The 24,551-nt window shown below is 49.9% G+C and overlaps 1 protein-coding gene across 1 annotated transcript in view; it reads left to right on the plus strand.

Annotated features, from left to right (window-relative positions):
* LOC134965395 (high affinity cGMP-specific 3',5'-cyclic phosphodiesterase 9A-like) overlaps positions 1-24,551 on the plus strand; it is a 69,064-nt gene that overhangs the window by 39,019 nt on the left and 5,494 nt on the right. The window contains exons 7-15 of the mRNA XM_063941857.1: positions 1,066-1,140; positions 5,132-5,218; positions 5,338-5,442; positions 5,684-5,766; positions 7,636-7,792; positions 8,598-8,711; positions 9,276-9,380; positions 14,887-15,015; positions 16,230-16,325. Of these exons, the coding sequence (XP_063797927.1) occupies positions 1,066-1,140; positions 5,132-5,218; positions 5,338-5,442; positions 5,684-5,766; positions 7,636-7,792; positions 8,598-8,711; positions 9,276-9,380; positions 14,887-15,015; positions 16,230-16,325 (951 nt within the window). The remainder of the gene's footprint in view (positions 1-1,065; positions 1,141-5,131; positions 5,219-5,337; positions 5,443-5,683; positions 5,767-7,635; positions 7,793-8,597; positions 8,712-9,275; positions 9,381-14,886; positions 15,016-16,229; positions 16,326-24,551) is intronic.

The following is a 24,551-nucleotide window of genomic DNA, read 5'->3' on the forward strand; positions in this document are numbered from 1 at the left end:
TGGGTTATATTGTTTCTGTGCAGGGAAAATACTGGCTGCGTTATTTTTACACTGCAATTTAGATTTCAGTTTGGAAACACCCCACCCAAATCAAACTCTCTCTGCACATGTTACACCTGCCCCACCTGCAGTGCACATGGTTTTGCCCAATTGCTAACATATTTGGATTGCTAACAACTCTGAATAACCCCCTATGGGGGTCATTACGAGTTGATCGCTAGCTGCCGTTGTTCGCAGCGTAGCAATCAGGCTAAACATCTGCATTTCTGCACATGCGTATGCACCGCAATGCGCACGCACGACGAACGGGTACAAAGTCCTTTGTGGTTTTGCACAGGTTCTAGCGACGCTTTCAGTCGCACGGCCGGACGCAGGAAGATTGACATGAAGTGGGCGTTTCTGGGTGGCAACCGACCGATTTTAGGGAGTGCTTAGAAAACGCAGGCGGGTCGGGGAAAACGCAGGCGTGGCTGGGCGAACGCTGGGCGGGTGTGTGACGTCAAATGCCGTCCCTCCATCGTTAGAATCAACGCACATGAAGAGTAACTACAGGGCTGGTCTTGTTTTGCACAAAATGTGTTTGCTGCGCTCGGCTGCACAGGCGTTCGCACTTCTGCAAAGCGAAAATACACTCCCCGGTGGGCGGCGACTATGCGTTTGCACGGCTGCTAAAAGTAGCCAGCGAGCGATCAACTCTGTCCAGTAACGAATCTACGTCTTACAATCTAGTAATTATCGGGCATTTCAGTTCTGAATGCTTAATACCATTGCAACTTATATCCTTATTCAGGGATGTGCGGTATCTGCTAACTATATTATGACTGTAAATTCCATTTTGTGGCCTGAACACTTACTCCGCCTACTGGTCACTAGACATGAGAGGCACCACTGAGGCATAAGGCACAGCGGGGTAGGTTGCGGTGGTGGAGGCTACATAGGAACACAATGTACCATAGTGGCTGCTGTCTGTGTGTGTGCGTGTGAAGCTTGTACTGCCGTCTGGACCTCCCTGTAAGTAATCTCATGTATGTAACATGTCAGTGACATCACCTTCTGGTTCCTCAGTACACACTATCCTCTGAAACCGTGGAAGCCCTGAAGAAGCCCACCTTCGACGTCTGGCACTGGGAGTACAACGAGGTTTGTTGTGGAATGTACCTCTATCCTCCTGAGTCGCTTCAGAAGTCCTCTGGTAACAGCCGCGTTATCGGTACAGCTGAATGACCAGTTCCCCGCATAGCGCAGGCATCGGCTCATTGGTTTGTGCGTGGCGTCTGGCCTTTTTTGGTCAAACCTGTAGTCTTAGGCCCAAACGTAGTTATTTGAAGCTGGTCTGGTGTAAATCAGCCATATACTCTCTCACCAGATCACTACGAGGGAGATCGTACGACTATTTGCGGAGAGCATTTGGCCCGTTTTCACTCTGCGTAGGGTCCGTAACAGAGGCTATGCGGGACGGGTCATTGTACGCATTCCACCACACTTGCAAGTGACAGGGTGCAAGTGGGCTGTGACTGGGCAGAGTTAGGTTGCATGTTGCCGCAGCTCTGGGCTACGCAGGGTTAATGCAAGAAGTGCATTAATGCATGAAAAATAAGTGTACGCTTTGTATGGAGATAGAATTTTATGTAAGATTCTTGCTCTTCTCCGGAGTTATTTTTAGTGCATGAAAAGTCTGGGAAATGTGTAGAGCTGGAGTGTAGAACGGAGACCAGGCTCTGTCTGTACACCCCCTGCAGTACCGGCAGGTTACACGCCATTCCCCGGCTTTATCCTGACCGAGCATCTGCAGGATGTATCACTAGTAACACACCTCCCCGGCCCCCAGGTGCTGCTTATTACTGCACAGAGAACCTTCATAGAGAGCAGCAGCCCCTGGGGGGGGCAATTAGCTCCGGAAACTGTGGCATAAGTCTGATACACAGCAACACGTCGCAGCTAATGAGGTGCTGAGCGTGTATCAGAGTTGAGGGATATACGGGGAGAAAGGTGGGTCACGCTGTATATACTGGGCATAGAGGCGGGTCACGCTGTATATACTGGGCACAGAGGCGGGTGACGCTGTATATACTGGGCATAGAGGCGGGTGACGCTGTATATACTGGGCATAGAGGCAGGTCACGCTGTATATACTGGGTATAGAGACGGGTCACGCTGTATATACTGGGCATAGAGGCGGGTCACTCTGTATATACTGGGCATAGAGGCGGGTCACGCTGTATATACTGGGCAGAGGCGGGTCATGCTGTATATACTGGGCACAGAGGCGGGTGACGCTGTATATACTGGCATAGAGGCGGGTCACGCTGTATATACTGGGCACAGAGGCGGGTCACGCTGTATATACTGGGCACAGAGGCGGGTCACGCTGTATATACTGGGTATAGAGGCGGGTCACGCTGTATATACTGGGCACAGAGGCGGGTCACGCTGTATATACTGGGTATAGAGGCGGGTCACGCTGTATATACTGGGTATAGAGGCGGGTCACGCTGTATTTACTGGGCATAGAGGCGGGTCACGCTGTATATACTGGGCATAGAGGCGGGTCACGCTGTATATACTGGGAATAGAGGCGGGTCACGCTGTATATACTGGGTATAGAGGTGGGTCACGCTGTATATACTGGGTATAGAGGCGGGTCACGCTGTATGTACTGGGTATAGAGGGGTCACGCTGTATATACTGGGTATAGAGGGGTCACGCTGTATATACTGGGTATAGAGGGGTCACGCTGTATATACTGGGTATAGAGGGGTCACGCTGTATATACTGGGTATAGAGGGGTCACGCTGTATATACTGGGTATAGAGGGGTCACGCTGTATATACTGGGTATAGAGGGGTCACGCTGTATATACTGGGTATAGAGGCGGGTGACGCTGTATATACTGGGTATAGAGGCGGGTCACGCTGTATATACTGGGTATAGAGGGGTCACGCTGTATATACTGGACATAGAGGCAGATCACGCTGTATATACTGGGCATAGAGGCGGGTCACGCTGTATATACTGGGCATAGAGGCGGGTCACGCTGTATATACTGGGCATAGAGGCGGGTCACGCTGTATATACTGGGAATAGAGGCGGGTCACGCTGTATATACTGGGTATAGAGGTGGGTCACGCTGTATATACTGGGTATAGAGGCGGGTCACGCTGTATGTACTGGGTATAGAGGGGTCACGCTGTATATACTGGGTATAGAGGGGTCACGCGGTATATACTGGGTATAGAGGGGTCACGCTGTATATACTGGGTATAGAGGCGGGTGATGCTGTATATACTGGGTATAGAGGCGGGTCACGCTGTATATACTGGGTATAGAGGGGTCACGCTGTATATACTGGACATAGAGGCAGATCACGCTGTATATACTGGGCATAGAGGCGGGTCACGCTGTATATACTGGGCATAGAGGCGGGTCACTCTGTGTATACAGGGTATAGCGGTCGGTCACGCTCTGTATACTGGGTATAGGGGCAGGGCACACAGTGTATACTGGGTATAAGGGCAGGGCACGCTGTGTATACTGGGTATAGGGGGAGGGCACGCTGTGTATACTGGGTATAAGAGCAGGGCACCCTGTGTATACTGGGTTTAGGGGCAGGGCACGCTGTGTATACTGGGTATAGGGGCAGGGCACGCTGTGTATACTGGATATAAGGGCAGGGCACGCTGTGTATACTGGATATAAGGGCAGGGTACGCTGTGTATACTGGGCATAAGGGCAGGGCACGCTGTGTATACTGGGTATAAGGGCAGGGCACGCTGTGTATACTGGGTATAAGGGCAGTGCACGCTGTGTATACTGGGTATAAGGGCAGGGCACGCTGGGTATACTGGGTATAAGGGCAGGGCACGCTGTGTATACTGGGTATAAGGGCAGGGCACGCTGTGTATACTGGGTATAAGGGCAGGGCACGCTGTGTATACTGGGTATAAGGGCAGGGCACGCTGTGTATACTGGGTATAAGGGCAGGGCACGCTGTGTATACTGGGCATAAGGGCAGGCACGCTGTGTATACTGGGTATAAGGGCAGTGCACGCTGTGTATACTGGGTATAAGGGCAGGGCACGCTGTGTATACTGGGTATAAGGGCAGGGCACGCTGTGTATACTGGGTATAAGGGCAGGGCACTGTGTATACTGGGTATAAGGGCAGGGCACGCTGTGTATACTGGGTATAAGGGCAGGGCACGCTGTGTATACTGGGCATAAGGGCAGGGCACGCTGTGTAGACTGGGTATAGGGGCAGGGCACGCTGTGTATACTGGGTATAAGGGCAGGGCACGCTGTGTATACTGGGTATAAGGGCAGGGCTCGCTGTGTATACTGGGTATAATGGCTGGGCACACTGTGTATACTGGGTATAAGGGCAGGGCATGCTGTGTATATACTGGGTATAAGGGCAAGGCACGCTATGTATACTGGGTATAAGGGCAGGGCACGCTGTGTATACTGGGCATAAGGGCAGGGCACTGTGTATACTGGGTATAGGGGCAGGGCACGCTGTGTAGACTGGGTATAGGGGCAGGGCACGCTGTATATACTGGGCATAGGGGCAGGGCACGCTGTATATACTGGGTATAGGGGCAGGGCACGCTGTATATACTGGGTATAGGGGCAGGGCACGCTGTGTATACTGGGTATAGGGGCAGTGCACGCTGTATATACTGGGTATAAGGGCAGGGCACGCTGTATATATATTGGGTATAAGGGCAGGGCACGCTGTGTATACTGGGTATAGGGGCAGGGCACGCTGTGTATACTGGGTATAGGGGCAGGGCACGCTGTATGTACTGGGTATAAGGGCAGGGCACGCTGTATATATATTGGGTATAAGGGCAGGGTACGCTGTGTATACTGGGTATAGGGGCAGGGCACGCTGTGTATACTGGGTATAAGGGCAGGGCACGCTGTATATACTGGGTATAGGGGCAGGGCACGCTGTGTATACTGGGTATAAGGGTAGGGTACACTGTATATACTGGGTGTAAGGGCAAGGCACGCTGTATATACTGGGTATAAGGGCAGGGTGCACTGTATATACTGGGTATAAGGGCAGGGCAGTAGTATGGTAGCAGTGTACAGCTCCTATGGACATTAACGTTATTTCTGTGTCCACATAGATGCTGAGCTGTCTAGAGTTTATGTATCACGACCTCGGTCTTGTTCGGGAATTTAATATGAACCCCATCACGCTGAAGCGCTGGCTGGTACGTACCCCAATACTGCTGCCCTCAAGACTCAAGATTTAATTCAAAAAACGTATCTATCTAATATATATATATATATATATATATATATATATATATATGGTCTCATTCCCTTCCAGCTGTGCATCCAGGAAAACTACCGAACCAACCCGTTCCACAACTTCCGGCACTGCTTCTGTGTGACGCAGATGATGTACGGGATGATCCACCTGTGCGGACTGCAGGTGTGTCTGACACGGCGTGTCCTACATCCGCTCCACCACAGCCGGCAGAGGAGAGAGTAACCAGCGAGACCTCTGCTCTCTCATTACGAGACTGCGGGGTGTTTCTGAGACCCGGGGACGGCTGTGTAGGGGAACATGTTCTGGATAGTATAATATTGCAGACCTCTAACAAGCCATTTCTATCAGTTACTATGTATTGTATCCCATAATCATTCCACCCCTCTGTCTCCACCGTGCTCAGGAGAAGCTGCCGCTCTTGGAGTTGGGTGTCCTCATGACGGCTGCTGTGTGTCACGATCTGGACCATCCAGGTTACAACAACACGTGAGTGAGATTACACCTCGCGGCGCTGCCGGTGATGTCAGTGGTGTATAAATAAGAGATTACACCTCGCGGCGCTGCTGGGGATGCCGGCGGTGTATAAATAATAGATTACACCTCGCGGCGCTGCCGGCGGTGTATAAATAAGAGATTACACCTCGCGGCGCTGCCGGCGGTGTATAAATAAGAGATTACACCTTGCAGCGCTGCTGGTGATGCCGGCGGTGTATAAATAAGAGATTACACCTCGCGTCGCTGCTGGCGGTGTATAAATAAGAGATTATACCTCGCGGCACTGCTGGTGATGCCGGCGGTGTATAAATAAGAGATTACACCTCGCGGCGCTGCTGGTGATGCCGGCGGTGTATAAATAAGAGATTACACCTCGCGGCGCTGCTGGTGATGCCGGCGGTGTATAAATAAGAGATTACACCTCGCGGCGCTGCTGGTGATGCCGGCGGTATATAAATAAGAGATTACACCTCGCAGCGCTGCTGGTGATGCCGGCGGTGTATAAATAATAGATTACACCTCGCGGCGCTGCCGGTGATGCCGGCGGTGTATAAATAAGAGATTACACCTCGCGGCGCTGCCGGCGGTGTATAAATAAGAGATTACACCTTGCAGCGCTGCTGGTGATGCCGGCGGTGTATAAATAAGAGATTACACCTCGCGTCGCTGCTGGCGGTGTATAAATAAGAGATTATACCTCGCGGCACTGCTGGTGATGCCGGCGGTGTATAAATAAGAGATTACACCTCGCGGCGCTGCTGGTGATGCCGGCGGTGTATAAATAAGAGATTACACCTCGCGGCGCTGCTGGTGATGCCGGCGGTGTATAAATAAGAGATTACACCTCGCGGCGCTGCTGGTGATGCCGGCGGTATATAAATAAGAGATTACACCTCGCAGCGCTGCTGGTGATGCCGGCGGTGTATAAATAATAGATTACACCTCGCGGCGCTGCTGGTGATGCCGGCGGTGTATAAATAAGAGATTACACCTCGCGGCGCTGCTGGTGATGCCGGCGGTGTATAAATAAGAGATTACACCTCGCGGCGCTGCCGGTGATGCCGGCGGTGTATAAATAATAGATTACACCTCGCAGCGCTGCTAGTGATGCCGGCGGTGTATAAATAATAGATTACACCTCGCGGCGCTGCTGGTGATGCCGGCGGTGTATAAATAAGAGATTACACCTCGCGGCGCTGCTGGTGATGCCGGCGGTGTATAAATAAAAGATTACACCTCGCTGCGCTGCTGGTGATGCCGGCGGTGTATAAATAAGAGATTACACCTCGCGGCGCTGCTGGTGATGCCGGCGGTGTATAAATAAGAGATTACACCTTGCGGCGCTGCTGGTGATGCCGGCGGTGTATAAATAAGAGATTACACCTCGCAGCGCTGCTGGTGATGCCGGCGGTGTATAAATAAGAGATTACACCTCGAGGCGCTGCTGGTGATGCCGGCAGTGAATAAATAAGAGATTATACCTTGCGGCGCTGCTGGTGATGCTGGCGGTGTATAAATAAGAGATTACACCTCGCGGCGCTGCTGGTGATGCCGGCGGTGTATAAATAAGAGATTACACCTCGCGGCGCTGCTGGTGATGCCGGCAGTGAATAAATAAGAGATTACACCTTGCGGCGCTGCCGGTGATGCCGGCGGTGTATAAATAAGAGATTACACCTCGCGGCGCTGCTGGTGATGCCGGCGGTGTATAAATAAGAGATTACACCTCGCGGCGCTGCTGGTGATGCCGGCGGTGTATAAATAAGAGATTATACCTCGCGGCGCTGCCGGTGATGCCGGTATAGAGATTGTAACTGACAGGATATTGAGGCGTCACACTTACACAAATTCCCATTTCAGGTACCAGATTAACGCCCACACGGAGCTCGCCATCCGATACAATGATATGTCCCCCCTTGAGAACCATCACTGTGCCGTGGCTTTCCAAATCCTGGCGCAGCCGGAGAACAACATCTTCACCAACGTGACTCCCGAGCTCTTCAAACAGATCAGACAGGTGCGCGGTATTGGGGGAGTATCTGGGGCAGGAAGCTGTACTTCTAGATTATTGTTATACGTGACGGATGAAGCGCAGGAATACAGCAGATTTATCATCGTTCAGCTGGACACACACGGAAGCAGAATGAGCCACAGAATGACTTCTTAGTTTGTCCTCACGCACCTGTGGCCACCCTTGCCGGGCGCCGATCTAGCTGCGATACGCCACACTGTGCAACATGGCTGCCGCAAGTGAGTCGTCACTTCCTGTGCAACTCTGCTAACATCAGGCGACTTTTCCCCCAAACGTCTTAGTAACAATGCGATGTAACTAGGACGCACCAGGAGACTGCGCTGATTAATGCGATATGTGACATTTGTATACTGTGCGTGACTGAGCCTGTATACGGAGCGTGGCGTGGAAAAGAGCCAGGGCCGCTGCATCGCAGCACTTTGTCGCACACAGATATACCAGTGTCACATATTAAAATTAATCAGCGCAGTCTCCTGGCGTGTCCTAGCATTGTGACTAAGATGCATTTTTTGGCATAACAGAGGCAAAAACAAAATACCCGACGCTAGCGGAGTCTCGCAGAACCTGTCGCACCGGGAGGAGCTGTTTGCACAGGGATCTGAGGAGTTATAACTATGATAGTTAGGGAGACAGAGAGTTATATATAGGAAGCCAGTACACAGTTATTATGAAGAGGTGATAAATGTAACTTAGTGACAATTACTGCCATAGAGGAGACCGTACAGCATAGCTATTGTGTGTAAGTGCAACCAGTTAATTAATTAATGACAATTAATTCTCCTCCTTACAGTCCATCATTCGCCTGATCCTAGCGACGGATATGGCGCGACACAGTGACATCTTGGAGGCTTTTAAACTGATCCATTCAAACTTTAGCTTCTCGGATGAGCAACATGTGAAAACGGTGAGTGTGAGTCTAATGTCAGCGAGTAACTACATTCATGAGAACCCTGTGGAATGGCTGCATGTAAAAGGGATGTATTCCCATACAGGCCGAGTGATAAACAATGCTGCCATAACGTAATGCAAGGGTAGGCAGCCTGCGGCACTACACATTCCAGCATGTCCTGCTACAGTTTTTTATTAGTGCATGCTAAAACTATGGCAGGGCGTGCTGGGGTGTGTAGTTCCACGGCAGCTGGAGTGCTACAGGTTGCCTACCCCTGGCCTAATGCTTTCTCAGGTAAACAAGCAGCGGCTGGAATGGAAATGCTGCTTCAGACATTACTGATGGGAGTGCAGCTTTCGGATTGAAGTGACATGTGGGTTCAAAGTAGACAGAAATGTGACAGCGTGCAGTGAGCAACTTCTGAGTAAACTCACCTTATCTGACACCTAAGAGCACCCGGGGCAGTAGCACTGTGCTTCCTTTGCAATAAGTCAGATGTGACCAGAAGATGAGTGTTATGGCTGCTGGTATATAGTCTAGATGGACCTCTAACATCTCCTTTACACGTTTGTCTCTCAGCTGCAGATGGTCCTCATAAAATGCTGTGATATCTCCAATGAAGTCCGTCCCACAGAGGTGGCAGAGCCATGGGTGGACTGTCTGCTTGAAGAATATTTCATGCAGGTTTGTACAATGAGAACATCCGTCAGTATTAGGATGGGCCGCCACATGAATTCACTGTCAGGGTTGTGTTGCCCTTTTTTACCAGGTGGATGGGGACATGGCAGAGGGTCTGGTGGGATGTACAGGAGCAGATTACTGTGTACCAGGTGGAAGGGGACATGGCAGAGGGACTGGTGGGATGTCCAGGAGCAGATCACTGTGTACCGGGTGGATGGGGACATGGCAGAGGGACTGGTGGTATGTACAGGAGCAGATCACTGTGTACCGGGTGGAAGGGGACATGGCAGAGGTACTGGTGGGATGTCCAGGAGCAGATCACTGTGTACTGGGTGGAAGGGGACATGGCAGAGGGACTGGTGGTATGTCCAGGAGCAGATCACTGGGTACCGGGTGGATGGGGACATGGCAGAGGGACTGGTGGGATGTACAGGAGCAGATCACTGTGTACCGGGGTGGAAGGGGACATGGTAGAGGGACTGGTGGTATGTCCAGGGGCAGATCACTGTGTACCGGGTGGATAGGGACATGGCAGAGGGTCTGGTGGGATGTACAGGAGCAGATCACTGTGTACCGGGTGGATGGGGACATGACACAGGGACTGGTGGGATGTCCAGGAGCAGATAACTGTGTACCGGGTGGAAGGGGACATGGCAGAGGGTCTGGTGGGATGTACAGGAGCAGATCACTGTGTACCGGGTGGATGGGGACATGGCACAGGGACTGGTGGGATGTCCAGGAGCAGATCACTGTGTACCGGGTGGAAGGGGACATGGCAGAGGGACTGGTGGGATGTCCAGGAGCAGATCACTGTGTACTGGGTGGAAGGGGACATGGCAGAGGGTCTGGTGGAATGTCCAGGAGCAGATCACTGTGTACCGGGTGGAAGGGGCATGGCAGAGGGTCTGGTGGTATGTCCAGGAGCAGATCACTGTGTACCGGGTGGATGGGGACATGGCAGAGGGACTGGTGGGATGTACAGGAGCAGATCACTGTGTACCGGGTGGAAGGGGACATGGCAGAGGGTCTGGTGGGATGTACAGGAGCAGATCACTGTGTACCGGGTGGATGGGGACATGGCACAGGGACTGGTGGGGTGTCCAGGAGCAGATCACTGTGTACCGGGTGGAAGGGGACATGGCAGAGGGTCTGGTGGGATGTCCAGGAGCAGATCACTGTGTACCGGGTGGATGGGGACATGGCAGAGGGACTGGTGGGATGTCCAGGAGCAGATCACTCTGTACCGGGTGGAAGGGGACATGGCAGAGGGTCTGGTGGTATGTCCAGGAGCAGATCACTGTGTACCGGGTGGAAGGGGCATGGCAGAGGGTCTGGTGGTATGTCCAGGAGCAGATCACTGTGTACCGGGTGGATGGGGACATGGCAGAGGGACTGGTGGGATGTACAGGAGCAGATCACTGTGTACCGGGTGGATGGGGACATGGCAGAGGGACTGGTGGGATGTACAGGAGATCACTGTGTACCGGGTGGATGGGGATATGGCAGAGGGACTGGTGGGATGTCCAGGAGCAGATCACTGTGTACCGGGTGGATGGGGACATGGCAGAGGGTCTGGTGGGATGTACAGGAGCAGATCACTGTGTACCGGGTGGATGGGGATATGGCAGAGGGTCTGGTGGGATGTACAGGAGCAGATCACTGTGTACCGGGTGGAAGGGGACATGGTAGAGGGACTGGTGGTATGTCCAGGAGCAGATCACTGTGTACCGGGTGGAAGGGGACATGGCAGAGGGTCTGGTGGGATGTCCAGGAGCAGATCACTGTGTACCGGGTGGAAGGGGACATGGCAGAGGGTCTGGTGGGATGTCCAGGAGCAGATCACTGTGTACCGGGTGGATGGGGACATAGCACAGGGACTGGTGGGATGTACAGGAGCAGATCACTGTGTACCGGGTGGAAGGGGACATAGTAGAGGGACTGGTGGTATGTCCAGGAGCAGATCACTGTGTACCGGGTGGAAGGGGCATGGCAGAGGGTCTGGTGGGATGTCCAGGAGCAGATCACTGTGTACCGGGTGGATGGGGACATGGCAGAGGGACTGGTGGGATGTACAGGAGCAGATCACTGTGTACCGGGTGGATGGGGACATGGCAGAGGGACTGGTGGGATGTACAGGAGCAGATCACTGTGTACCGGGTGGATGGGGATATGGCAGAGGGACTGGTGGGATGTACAGGAGCAGATCACTGGGTACCGGGTGGAAGGGGACATGGCAGAGGGACTGGTGGGATGTCCAGGAGCAGATCACTGTGTACCGGGTGGATGGGGACATGGCAGAGAGTCTGGTGGGATGTCCAGGAGCAGATCACTGTGTACCGGGTGGATGGGGACATAGCACAGGGACTGGTGGGATGTACAGGAGCAGATCACTGTGTACCGGGTGGAAGGGGACATGGTAGAGGGACTGGTGGTATGTCCAGGAGCAGGTCACTGTGTACCGGGTGGAAGGGGACATGGCAGAGGGTCTGGTGGGATGTCCAGGAGCAGGTCACTGTGTACCGGGTGGAAGGGGACATGGCAGAGGGTCTGGTGGGATGTCCAGGAGCAGATCACTGTGTACCGGGTTGATGGGGACATGGCAGAGGGTCTGGTGGGATGTCCAGGAGCAGATCACTGGGTACCGGGTGGATGGGGACATGGCACAGGGACTGGTGGGATGTACAGGAGCAGATCACTGTGTACCGGGTGGAAGGGGACATGGTAGAGGGACTGGTGGTATGTCCAGGAGCAGATCACTGTGTACCGGGTGGAAGGGGACATGGCAGAGGGTCTGGTGGGATGTCCAGGAGCAGATCACTGTGTACCGGGTGGATGGGGACATAGCACAGGGACTGGTGGGATGTACAGGAGCAGATCACTGTGTACCGGGTGGAAGGGGACATGGTAGAGGGACTGGTGGTATGTCCAGGAGCAGATCACTGTGTACTGGGTGGAAGGGGCATGGCAGAGGGTCTGGTGGTATGTCCAGGAGCAGATCACTGTGTACCGGGTGGATGGGGACATGGCAGAGGGACTGGTGGGATGTACAGGAGCAGATCACTGTGTACCGGGTGGATGGGGACATGGCAGAGGGACTGGTGGGATGTACAGGAGCAGATCACTGTGTACCGGGTGGATGGGGATATGGCAGAGGGACTGGTGGGATGTACAGGAGCAGATCACTGGGTACCGGGTGGAAGGGGACATGGCAGAGGGACTGGTGGGATGTCCAGGAGCAGATCACTGTGTACCGGGTGGATGGGGACATGGCAGAGGGTCTGGTGGGATGTACAGGAGCAGATCACTGTGTACCGGGTGGATGGGGATATGGCAGAGGGTCTGGTGGGATGTACAGGAGCAGATCACTGTGTACCGGGTGGAAGGGGACATGGTAGAGGGACTGGTGGTATGTCCAGGAGCAGATCACTGTGTACCAGGTGGAAGGGGACATGGCAGAGGGTCTGGTGGGATGTCCAGGAGCAGATCACTGTGTACCGGGTGGATGGGGACATAGCACAGGGACTGGTGGGATGTACAGGAGCAGATCACTGTGTACCGGGTGGAAGGGGACATGGTAGAGGGACTGGTGGTATGTCCAGGAGCAGGTCACTGTGTACCGGGTGGAAGGGGACATGGCAGAGGGTCTGGTGGGATGTCCAGGAGCAGATCACTGTGTACCGGGTTGATGGGGACATGGCAGAGGGTCTGGTGGGATGTCCAGGAGCAGATCACTGGGTACTGGGTGGATGGGGACATGGCACAGGGACTGGTGGGATGTACAGGAGCAGATCACTGTGTACCGGGTGGAAGGGGACATGGTAGAGGGACTGGTGGTATGTCCAGGAGCAGATCACTGTGTACCGGGTGGAAGGGGACATGGCCGAGGGTCTGGTGGGATGTCCAGGAGCAGATCACTGTGTACCGGGTGGATGGGGACATAGCAGAGGGTCTGGTGGGATGTACAGGAGCAGATCACTGGGTACCGGGTGGAAGGGGACATGGCAGAGGGACTGGTGGGATGTCCAGGAGCAGATCACTGGGTACCGGGTGGAAGGGGACATGGCAGAGGGACTGGTGGGATGTCCAGGAGCAGATCACTGTGTACCGGTTGGAAGGGGACATGGCAGAGGGACTGGTGGGATGTCCAGGAGCAGATCACTGTGTACCGGGTGGAAGGGGACATGGCAGAGGGACTGGTGGGATGTCCAGGAGCAGATCACTGTGTACCGGGTGGAAGGGGACATGGCAGAGGGACTGGTGGGATGTCCAGGAGCAGATCACTGTGTACCGGGTGGAAGGGGACATGGCAGAGGGACTGGTGGGATGTCCAGGAGCAGATCACTGTGTACCAGGTGGATGGGGACATGGCAGAGGAACTGGTGGTATGTTCAAGAGCAGATCACTGTGTACCGGGTGGATGGGAACATGGCAGAGGGACTGGTGGGATGTACAGGAGTAGATCACTGTGTACCGGGTGGAAGGGGACATGGCAGAGGGACTGGTGGGATGTCCAGGAGCAGATGTGTATACTGCAGGGGGTCATGTAGCACATCCAGGAGGAGGAGGAAGGGAGGAGCATTATGTTCTCCACCGTTGCCCTCTTCCTCTGCAGACTAAACATTTCTGAGCAATGATTGAGTGGGGAAGTATGACCAAGTTGTTATGTATAGGTTGTGGGGTGGTCAGAGTGTTACAGTATATGGGGCATGTGTTGGAATTTGGCAGCAAGTAAGGGGGGTTGTAGGGTCACTGACAGGGGTGCTATGGTTGCCTTGGGTCTGGCTTGTGAGTAGTAAAAGCAATCACTGACAGTCTGATGCCGGACAACTCCCGATGTCGCACGACCCTTTGGCACATTCTCAGATTGGGTCCTGCGCACACGCAAAGTCCCGGTAATCTGTACTTTACGCACACAAAGCAGGTCCCACCGCATCTGAATTACCCCCAGTGTGCGGCCCTTATCAAAGCTGAAGGCCCGAAAGTGTGGCCCATGAAGAATGTCAGGTTGCCCATCACTGCCCTATAGTAGAGGGCATTCTAGTGGCCAGTGTGCCCTACACAGAACTCGTCACCCATTTACAATAGGACAGATCTCTGGGGGCAGCAGAAGCCTGGTGGCAATGTGGACCGTACCTCTTGCTCCTGGGAAGTTTGGGAGAGCAGATTATAGCCACTGACTAATGCTGCCAGTGTAATGGCTCTGATCACATCCCGGTACAGCTGGGTATGTAGATAGGGTGGCCTCTGTGGTGCTGCTATATCGGCCGCAGAAGGTGCAGAGAGGTGGGGAAACGGCTCGGCCGGGGTATCCCAGTATCACTGTTACTGGTCTCCTGCACCAGCTGTACACAGTACGTGGTAATAACATTACTGGTGACACATAAAGGTGAACGCCGCACCCTCATATAGAACCTGTACAAGCCCCTCCCAGAGACACAATGAAGGATCTACTACAAGAAGCTCGGACGTTGCTCAGGGCTAGATCTCAGTAACATCCTGTATCTCACAGAGTGACCGGGAGAAATCGGAGGGTCTGCCAGTCACCCCCTTCATGGACCGCGACAAAGTCACAAAACCCAAAGCCCAGATCGGATTCATCAAGTTTGTGCTACTGCCAATGTTTGAGTCCATCATGAAGGTACGAGACCCTCACCCCAAAAGGTACATAGTTCCAGCTGTACCCTCACCAGCAGGGGGCGCTCTGCTTTGTATTCATCTAGATACAATGTGGTCAGAGCAGTTATCATCGTACGCTTGTGTCTACACAGGGGCCTGTCTGCATTGTCCATACATATACACTGCACTGTACACTGCGCTGCCGCGTCCCTATAGCACTGACAGGGAACACTATAGCGACGCACGTAACTATGGCGACAAGATATTAGACTGTAAATACATCCAGAGGATTTTCCTGTAACGGATAATAAATATACAGTGGTCCCGGTCACAGTCTGCAGCAGAGAACGGGATTCGTTAGCCATGTAACATGAGCTTTGTACACCTGTATATCTGTCGGTATATACTGTATAATGAGTGCTATCTCCTATACACAGCAGAGGCGAGCAGATTACAGGCGTGTGATACAGTTAGGCCCATATACTGGACGTCTATAACTAAAGCTCTATTCCAAGCAGTCTGCAGCAAAAGCTACTTGGCAAATATTGCGATACATTTTTAGTCTGTGTTAATGAGGCCACGGGAAGGAAATCACGGCAAAAAAAAAAAAGTGGAAAAAAAAAAATCACCACCAGGGGGGCGCTTTTCTGCGTGGTATCAGATATGCAAATTTCCTCTAGCACGTCAAGCAGAGGTGGGGCCGCAGCACAGTCCAAATTCAGTTAGGGGAGCCGCGCCCCCACCTCAACTTAATGTAGAATTGCCCTTCTGCAAAAAATGTTTTAAAAATAGCGAAAATTATCTAGTTTGACTTCTAAAATCCATGTCGGCATTTTGATGTGTTGGTGTTTTGAAGTGTCTATATTCTGTCTATGTCGGTATTGTGACCTGTCTGTGTTTTGTCCATGTCGTTATTGTGACCTGTGTTGTGTCCATGTCAGTATTGTGACCTGTCTGTGTTGTGTCTATGTCGGTATTGTGACCTGCCGATATTTTGTCCATGTCGGTATTGTGACCTGTCAGTGTTGTGTCCATGTCGGTATTGTAACCTGTCTGTGTTTTGTCCATGTCGGTATTGTGACCTGACAGTATTTTGTCCATGTCGGTATTGTGAGCTGTCTGTGTTGTGTCCATGTCGGTATTGTGACCTGTCTGTGTTGTGTCCATGTCGATATTGTGACCTGTCGGTGTTTCGGCTGTTGGGATTTTCAGGTGTGACTGTAACATTTGTTGTAGCTCTTCCCACAGATAGAGGAGGTGATGGTGTGGCCCTTGCAGGAGGCGAGAGATCACTATGAGGAGCTTGTGCAGCTGGAGGAGGCAATGGCAGACGTGAGTGAGCAACATACATTGTTTATTAAGAGAGAGCAGTCCTATAAATACATAGGGGTATGTTCAGCCTCTCACTAAGCCCTTTCTGGCAAATTTGAAGCCTACAGTATAACCACCTTTACTTTTCAATAATCTGTTCAGAAGAGGTGTTTGTAGAACGGTGTTTTATTATTCAGTAAAGGGATCACAGATATGATGCGTTGATTTGATGTACAATACGATATGATGATATGTGATAATGAGGTAAAACTGTTAATGAAACAAGAATATGCAATTATGATATGCATGTGAAAAGCAAAATGGATATACACAAGTACATATAACATGGGCTGTGCAAACATGTGATTACATGTGCAAGTATAAACTACAGTGCAGCTAACATTACTCACTGGCTAAACAGGTTGAGATGAGACATTTAATATACAAACTCACCATCGAATGCTATATGAGAGTTGGACCCATGTAAAGCATGACTGTCTGGGACCATGAGGGAAGTAGAAAGGCTGATCCCAGCTTCTTCATCCCAGAATGCATTGCAAGACTGGCTACAAGAGGCTATGAGGGTCAAATTAATTGATGGGACTGACCACCAGATGGGGCAATAATACAACTTTCTGTAGTAAAGGTAATCAGATCTACACAAAGCAAATGCTGAAGGCATGACACTCCCCGTCTGGTATCACTGGTACCATATTTTAAACTCTAAACAGATAACAATAAGAATAGTTCAGTCACTGGTCTGAGGAACAACTTAATCTCTCCTCGCTTACAGATCTTGACCTCAACCTTACGAACCTTCCCATCCTTGCTTGGGAACGTCTTGGTGACAAGACTTAAAGGCCATTCGTTGCGTTGTGACTGGCAATCTCTGACGAGCACAATGTCACCTGGTTTTAAGTTGGGTTTGGCAACTTGCCACTTGCTCCTTGACTGCAGGGTAGAAAGGTATTGTCTTTTCCATCTGTCCCAAAAGGTGTTTGCAAGGCTTTGAACTTGTCTCCATTGACGTTTGAACAGGTCTTTGGTATTGAATTCTCCAGGAGGAGCATAGGTAATCTCGGTCTTCTGTGTAAGAAGAGTGGCCGGAGTAAGTAGAAGTGGGTCTTCTGGGTCATTAGACACTGAAGTCAATGGTCTTCCGTTGACAATAGCTGAGACTTCAGCCATGAAGGTTGTTAAGCTCTCGTGAGTAAGTCTTGCAGTTCCCACTTGCAGGAATATGGAATCAAGGATTCTGCGTATCATGCCGATCATCCTTTCCCAGGCACCTCCCATATGAGAAGAATGAGGCGGGTTGAAGGTCCATGTACAACCTTGCTCACTGAGATATCTCTCTATGCTTTTAGTGTCAATGTTCGAATTAATTTGTAATTCTTTGGCTGCTCCAATGAAGTTGGTACCTCTGTCGGACCGGATGTGTTTTACTGGGCCATGGATAGCAATGAAGCGTCTAAAGGCATTGATGAAGCTTGAAGTGTCCATTGATTCTATAACTTCGATGTGAACAGCTCTGATGCTCATACAAGTGAATAGAACCGCCCAGCGCTTGCTGTTCGCATTCGCACCTCTAGTATGTCGTGTGATGACAGTCCATGGACCAAATACATCAAGACCAACATTGGAGAAAGGAGGGTCTGTACTAAGTCTGTCTGTTGGAAGATTAGCCATCTTCTGAGTTTGGGAAGTACCACGAAGTCTACGGCAAATGATACATTTGAAGATTGTGCTGCTTACACACCTTTTCGCTCCAATAATCCAGAACCCAGCTGATCGTAGAGCTCCTTCGGTAAACAATCGTCCTTGGTGTTTGACTTCGTTGTGATAGTGTTGCACAATTAAAGAAGCTATGTGGTGACTCCCAGGAATGATTAAAGGATTTTTCTCATTTGTCTCCAAGTTTGCTTCTTGAAGACGGCCTCCTACTCTCAATAAATGATTTTCATCAAGAAAAGGGTCTAGCTTTTTTAAGGTGCTGTCTTTGGGAATAGGATTTCCACTGTTAATGCAGTCGATCTCTCCGGAAAAGATTTGGTGCTGCACAACACGGATGATAAGGTTCTTGGATCGTTGTGTTTCTTCTGGTGCGTAAACATTTTGACAGTGGTGCCAACCTTTACATCCATTCACACTTACAGATGCGTTGCGTTTAAATGAATGGACTATGTGAGTTAAGCAGGTAATGGCTCTGACAAGTGATTTCCAAGTTGAAAATCTTTGGAATCTGTGAGGCTGAAGTTGACAATCTGAAGTTACGGTATGGATTGTAGTTATTTGTGGACGAATTTCAACATCTGAGTCTGCGTCTACTAGCTTGAATATGCTACTTTCAGGATTGTTCGAATCTGCCTTGTACAGGAATTCAGGTCCTCTGAGCCATGTAGTGTCTTTGAGGATACTGGCTGGGACAGCTCTTGTAGCGTGATCTGCTGGATTGTGAGCAGTAGATACATAGTGCCACTGTTTTGGATTGGTGGATCTTCTGATTCTTAGCACACGATTGCTGACATAAACATGGAACCGTCTGGTCTCGTTGCATATGTAGCCTAATACTACCTTACTGTCTGTGTAGAAATCTGCTTCAGAGAGTCCAATTGGTAACTCAGATGAAATGAGCTCAGCTAATTCTACAGCTAGTACTGCAGCACAAAGTTCAAGTCTGGGCACTGTGTGTTCTGGACGTGGAGCTAACTTTGCTTTGCCCATGACAAATCCAATATGACATTGTCCCTTGATGTCCATGGTCTTAAGATATGCAACTGCAGCAATTGCTTGGGTTGAGGCATCAGAGAATACACATAGTCTCTGGTTTTGTACTGCTGTAGAAGGCACGGGGGCATATGGACGTGTAATGCGGAGGTTGGTTAAGGTAGATAGAGAATCTTTCCACTCTTGCCACAAGTTTCTTTTCTGGGGAGGCAGTGGGGCATCCCAGTCAATTGACTCACAGGTTAGGTCTCTGAGCAAAGCTTTACCTTGGATAGTGACAGGAGCTGCAAATCCTAAGGGGTCGTACAAGCTGTTTAGAGTAGAGAGAACACCTCTGCGAGTGAAGGGTCTTTCTTCGCTGTTTACTTGGAAGGTAAAGGTGTCAGATTTTAAGTCCCACAAGAGTCCAAGGCTACGTTGAGCTGGTGGGGAATCGGTTCCTAAATCCAAGTCTCTTAAATCGCTGGTATGATCTTGGGAAGGGAAGGCTTCCATCACTACTTTGCTGTTGGAAGCTATTTTGTGAAGCCTCAGGTTTGAACAAGCAAGCATTTCCTGAGCTCTTTTGAGGAGGCTGATTGCTGTCTCGGCTGTTGGCATAGATTTTAGGCAGTCATCCACGTAGAAGTCTTTATCTACAAGTTGTCTAACATCAGAACCATACTCTAGCTCACCCTCTTGAGCTGAACGTCTGAGTCCATAGATGGCAACTGCAGGTGAAGGGCTGTTACCAAAGATGTGTACCTTCATGCGATACTCCGTGATGTCTTTTGAGGGGTCATTGTCTCTGAACCAGAAGAATCTTAGGAAATTCCTGTCTTTTTCTCTCACAAGAAAGCAATGAAACATTTGTTGAATGTCAGCTGTGAAGGCAATAGAGTCTTTTCGGAAACGGATGAGTACTCCTAGGAGTTTGTTGTTAAGGTCTGGTCCTGTCAGGAGTACGTCATTTAAAGAAACACCTTCAGACTGGGCACTGGAATCGAACACCACTCTTATCTGACCTGGTTTCTTCGGGTGATATACTCCGAACATTGGCAGGTACCAGCATTCTTCTGTGTCTTTAAGAATGGGAGCTATCTCGGCGTGACCATTCTCAAATATTTTAGCCATAAAGGAGAAGAAATGATCTTTCATCTCTGGTTTCCTGTGAAAGTTGTGTTTAAGTGAAGAGAAGCGTTTGAGTACTTGTTCTCTGTCATTAGGAAGGCGTTGTCTGGGTGTTCTAAAGGGTAGAGGAGCAACCCAGCTGTTGGCATCATCCTTGACTAGTCCTTTCTCCATTATTTCCAAGAATAGTTTGTCCTCTATGGACATTGCCACCTGGTCATCCTTCTTTGTTCTCTGGAAGACTGCGTGTCCCAGATGATCTTGATAGTTGTCACAGATATGGTTGTCACTAGTTGAGTCTATGAAGGTACAGTGTGGTAATTCCTTTATGAGGAAATGGTTATGACATGGCTGGAATAGAGAAGGGCGTCCATTTTCTAAAGTACAGGTAAGCATGCTGTTGACAGAATCTGGTTTATGCACATCTCCAAGACATACTTCTCCTATTATTACCCATCCCAGATCCAGTCTTTGAGCGTAAGGTGCGTTATGTGGACCATTAATCTGACTTCTGGCTTTGTGGACTTGTAGGATATCCCTCCCAATGAGTAGATTTATTTGGGCATGTGGATCCAGTTCTGGTATCAGATGTGCTATGCGTTTCAAATGTGTATGGTGTTTAGCTACATCTGGTGTAGGAATCTCACTCCTATTGTCTGGAATCTCGTCATACTCTGTGATAGTTGGTAAAGAGAGACATGTCTTCCCATCCAAGGACTCAATTTGATAGCCAGTTGCTCTCCTTCCTGTTGTCTCAAAACTCCCTGCGCAGGATCTTAAGGAGTAAGGAGTGCTGGGTCCTTTAACATTAAAGGTCTCAAAGAAGATTGATCTGGCTAGAGACCTGTTACTTTGGTCATCTAGGATTGCATAAAGTTTAACGGCTTTGTCTGGATGGCCTATGGGGTAAACTTTGACTAAACATATTTTGGAGCAGGATCTACCGCTAATGGCATCTTTGCAGACTTCGGTACATTGTGAAGTTATTTCTGGTGTGACTGCAACAGTGTCTTTTTGTTCTACACTGTGCTCCCCGCTATGCTCTGTATCGGTATAACTGTGTTGCAAAGCCCATGGGGGAGGACCAGGGTGTAGAGCGGTATTGTGGTCTGTGCTGTGGCATTCTGTGCAGTTAGCACTAACCTTGCAGTCCTTGGCGAGGTGTGATGTGGAGGAACAGCACTTGTAGCAGATCCTATTCTCCTTTAAGAAGGCTTTGCGGTTCTCCAGGGACTTTTCTCTGAAGGTTCTGCATTTCAGGAGAGGATGCGGTTTGTGATGCAGAGGACATTGCTTGGCTGGATCTTTGTCTGTGGTCTCTTGGCGATTAAAGCTGGTAGACCTGCGGAAAGAATCTGAATAATGCACATTAGTCTTGTGAACTGCAACTGATGTTTTGCGGGGGTTAGGTACCATGGGTGCAGTATTTGTCAAGGTAAAGGCAAAACTAGGATCATTCCTGGTCATAGCTTGCTGGTGTACAAAGTCCACGAAAACTGAGAATGGTGGAAATTGCACTTTGTTCTGCCGCTTATATTTGGAGCCATGGTTGATCCATTGTTCCTGCAGATTATACGGTAGTTTCTGCACTATAGGGTTAACGCCTCTGGCTGTGTCAAGGAAGGCAAGTCCTGGTAAATCTCCCTCACATTTAGCTACTTGAAGTTCTTTTAGTAAGTCACTTAGTTCTCTGAGTCTCTGATAGCCTTTGTTGGGTAACCTGGGGAAATCGTCTATTCTTTTGAACAGAGCACTCTCTATTATCTCTGGTGAGCCATAGCACTCATTAAGTCTATCCCAGATCATCCTAAGTCCATTCTCAGGGTGGTTAATGTTAATCACTCTTATCCTTCTAGCATGCTCTGCAGATTCATTCCCAAGCCATTTAATTAAGAGGTCTATCTCTTCACTATGTGAAAGGCCTATTCCTCTGATAGCATTTTGAAAAGAGGACTGCCAGGCTCTGAAGTTCTCAGGGCGATCATTGAACTTTGAAATACTAATCGTGACTAATTCACGGCGGGTGAGAAATTTAGCAAAGTCTAATGTGTCCTGATTGGCTCTTGGAGATGTCGGTACATTAACACGGTAGGTATATGGTGTGTAGTCATACCTGTTAGTGTTGTCTGGTTCCCGACGGTTGGTATCACACCGCTTCTGTGTGAAGTAGGCTGTGTCTTTCTTGGAGTTTGCAGATTCAGACATCTGAGGTGGGGAAGAGTTGTCCCTCATAGGTTCACAGTGTCTAGGATTCTCTTGCTTGCAAATGTGTGGTCTGTTGTCCACTGGTGGTGGCGCTGTAGAGTGTACTTGATTTGTTTGCATGAAGTCTGAATGCGTACCTTGTAAAGATGGAGGGTTGCTACTCCTTTTTGAGACTTGACGTACGTATTCTGATGTGCGTTGCAGTGAATCCTGAGATCCATTCTCTGTGTCAAGTACATTGGTTCTTCTTATATCAGGGAGTTCTGCAGTCTCCAAGATTTCTGCTTCAGCTATGGCAGCCGCTGCCTCCTTCTCTGCAGCGAGCTTCTCGCCGATTGCTTCTAAGCGTTTGCTCTCGATTTTTAATTGCATCTCCTGCTCGGCAAAGTTAGCCCTTACTTTTGCGGCTTCCGCTTTTGCACGTGCCATGATGGCTGCATTACTGACAGACAAGGATTTGGAGGAACCAGAGACTTGGGACCTTGTTTTGTATGAGGATATCGTTTTCTGTGACATGGTGATCTGGTAGAGATGTTTGATTGTGTAGAGACTGCTGTAATGCTGTCTGCAAGTAACTGTTCAGACTGTGTCGCAGATCTCTGAGGAGTCAGTATCTTTGAACTGTTATGAAGCTGCTTGACTGTGAAGAGACTGTTGTGTTGCCTTATAAGCGTGGCTGCACTGACTTGTACAGGTTTCTGTGTAGTCAAATGGCGGTACTCCTATTGCTGAGCTGCCATAGTTGGTAGACTGTATAGAAACTGTGTGGCTGTCATATGCAGATAGCTGTGGCTGGCAGTGTAACGGCTCTGTAAGTCAGTATATGTCCCCACTGCTGACAGGCAATGATTTACTGACGGAGTCAGTGTAAGAGAGTCCATCTGCTTGTAGCATTCGATGTTTTACTGTTCAGCCTCTCACTAAGCCCTTTCTGGCAAATTTGAAGCCTACAGTATAACCACCTTTACTTTTCAATAATCTGTTCAGAAGAGGTGTTTGTAGAACGGTGTTTTATTATTCAGTAAAGGGATCACAGATATGATGCGTTGATTTGATGTACAATACGATATGATGATATGTGATAATGAGGTAAAACTGTTAATGAAACAAGAATATGCAATTATGATATGCATGTGAAAAGCAAAATGGATATACACAAGTACATATAACATGGGCTGTGCAAACATGTGATTACATGTGCAAGTATAAACTACAGTGCAGCTAACATTACTCACTGGCTAAACAGGTTGAGATGAGACATTTAATATACAAACTCACCATCGAATGCTATATGAGAGTTGGACCCATGTAAAGCATGACTGTCTGGGACCATGAGGGAAGTAGAAAGGCTGATCCCAGCTTCTTCATCCCAGAATGCATTGCAAGACTGGCTACAAGAGGCTATGAGGGTCAAATTAATTGATGGGACTGACCACCAGATGGGGCAATAATACAACTTTCTGTAGTAAAGGTAATCAGATCTACACAAAGCAAATGCTGAAGGCATGACAGGGTATATGCAATTCCGGGCGAATTGCGGCACTTTTTCGCCCGTTTTTAAATTCGACACAATTCGACCGTCAAATTCCGGCCGGCGGGTGCCGGAATTCGACATATTTAATAAAAAACGGATTCGACAGTCCCGCTGTCGAAAAACGGACCAATTGACGGATTTTAATTCAATTTTTCAGACGGTAAAAAAAACGGTAAAAAACCCGAAAAAAAATTGCGTGGGGTCCCCCCTCCTAAGCATAACCAGCCTCGGGCTCTTTGAGCCGGTCCTGGTTGTAAAAATACGGGGGGGGGAATGACAGGGGATCCTCCATATTTTAACAACCAGCACCGGGCTCTGCGCCTGGTCCTGGTGCAAAAAATAGAGGTCCCCCGTATTTTTTGTACCAGCACCGGGCCAGGGGTGAAGCCCGAGGCTGTCCCCCCCCCATCCATGGGCTGCGGATGGGGGGCTGATAGCCTTGTTGAAAATGAAAGAATATTGGTTTTTGCAGAAGAACTACAAGTCCCAGCAAGCCTCCCCCGCAAGCCGGTACTTGGAGAACCACAAGTACCAGCATGCGGGGGGGGGACGAGCCCGCTGGTACCTGTAGTTCTACTGCAAAAAAATACCCAAATAAAAACAGGACACAGACACCGTGAAAGTAAAACTTTATTACATACATGCCGACACATACATACTTACCTATGTTG

Source organism: Pseudophryne corroboree, chromosome 10 (genome assembly GCF_028390025.1).
Source record: "Pseudophryne corroboree isolate aPseCor3 chromosome 10, aPseCor3.hap2, whole genome shotgun sequence".
NCBI lineage: Eukaryota > Metazoa > Chordata > Amphibia > Anura > Myobatrachidae > Pseudophryne > Pseudophryne corroboree.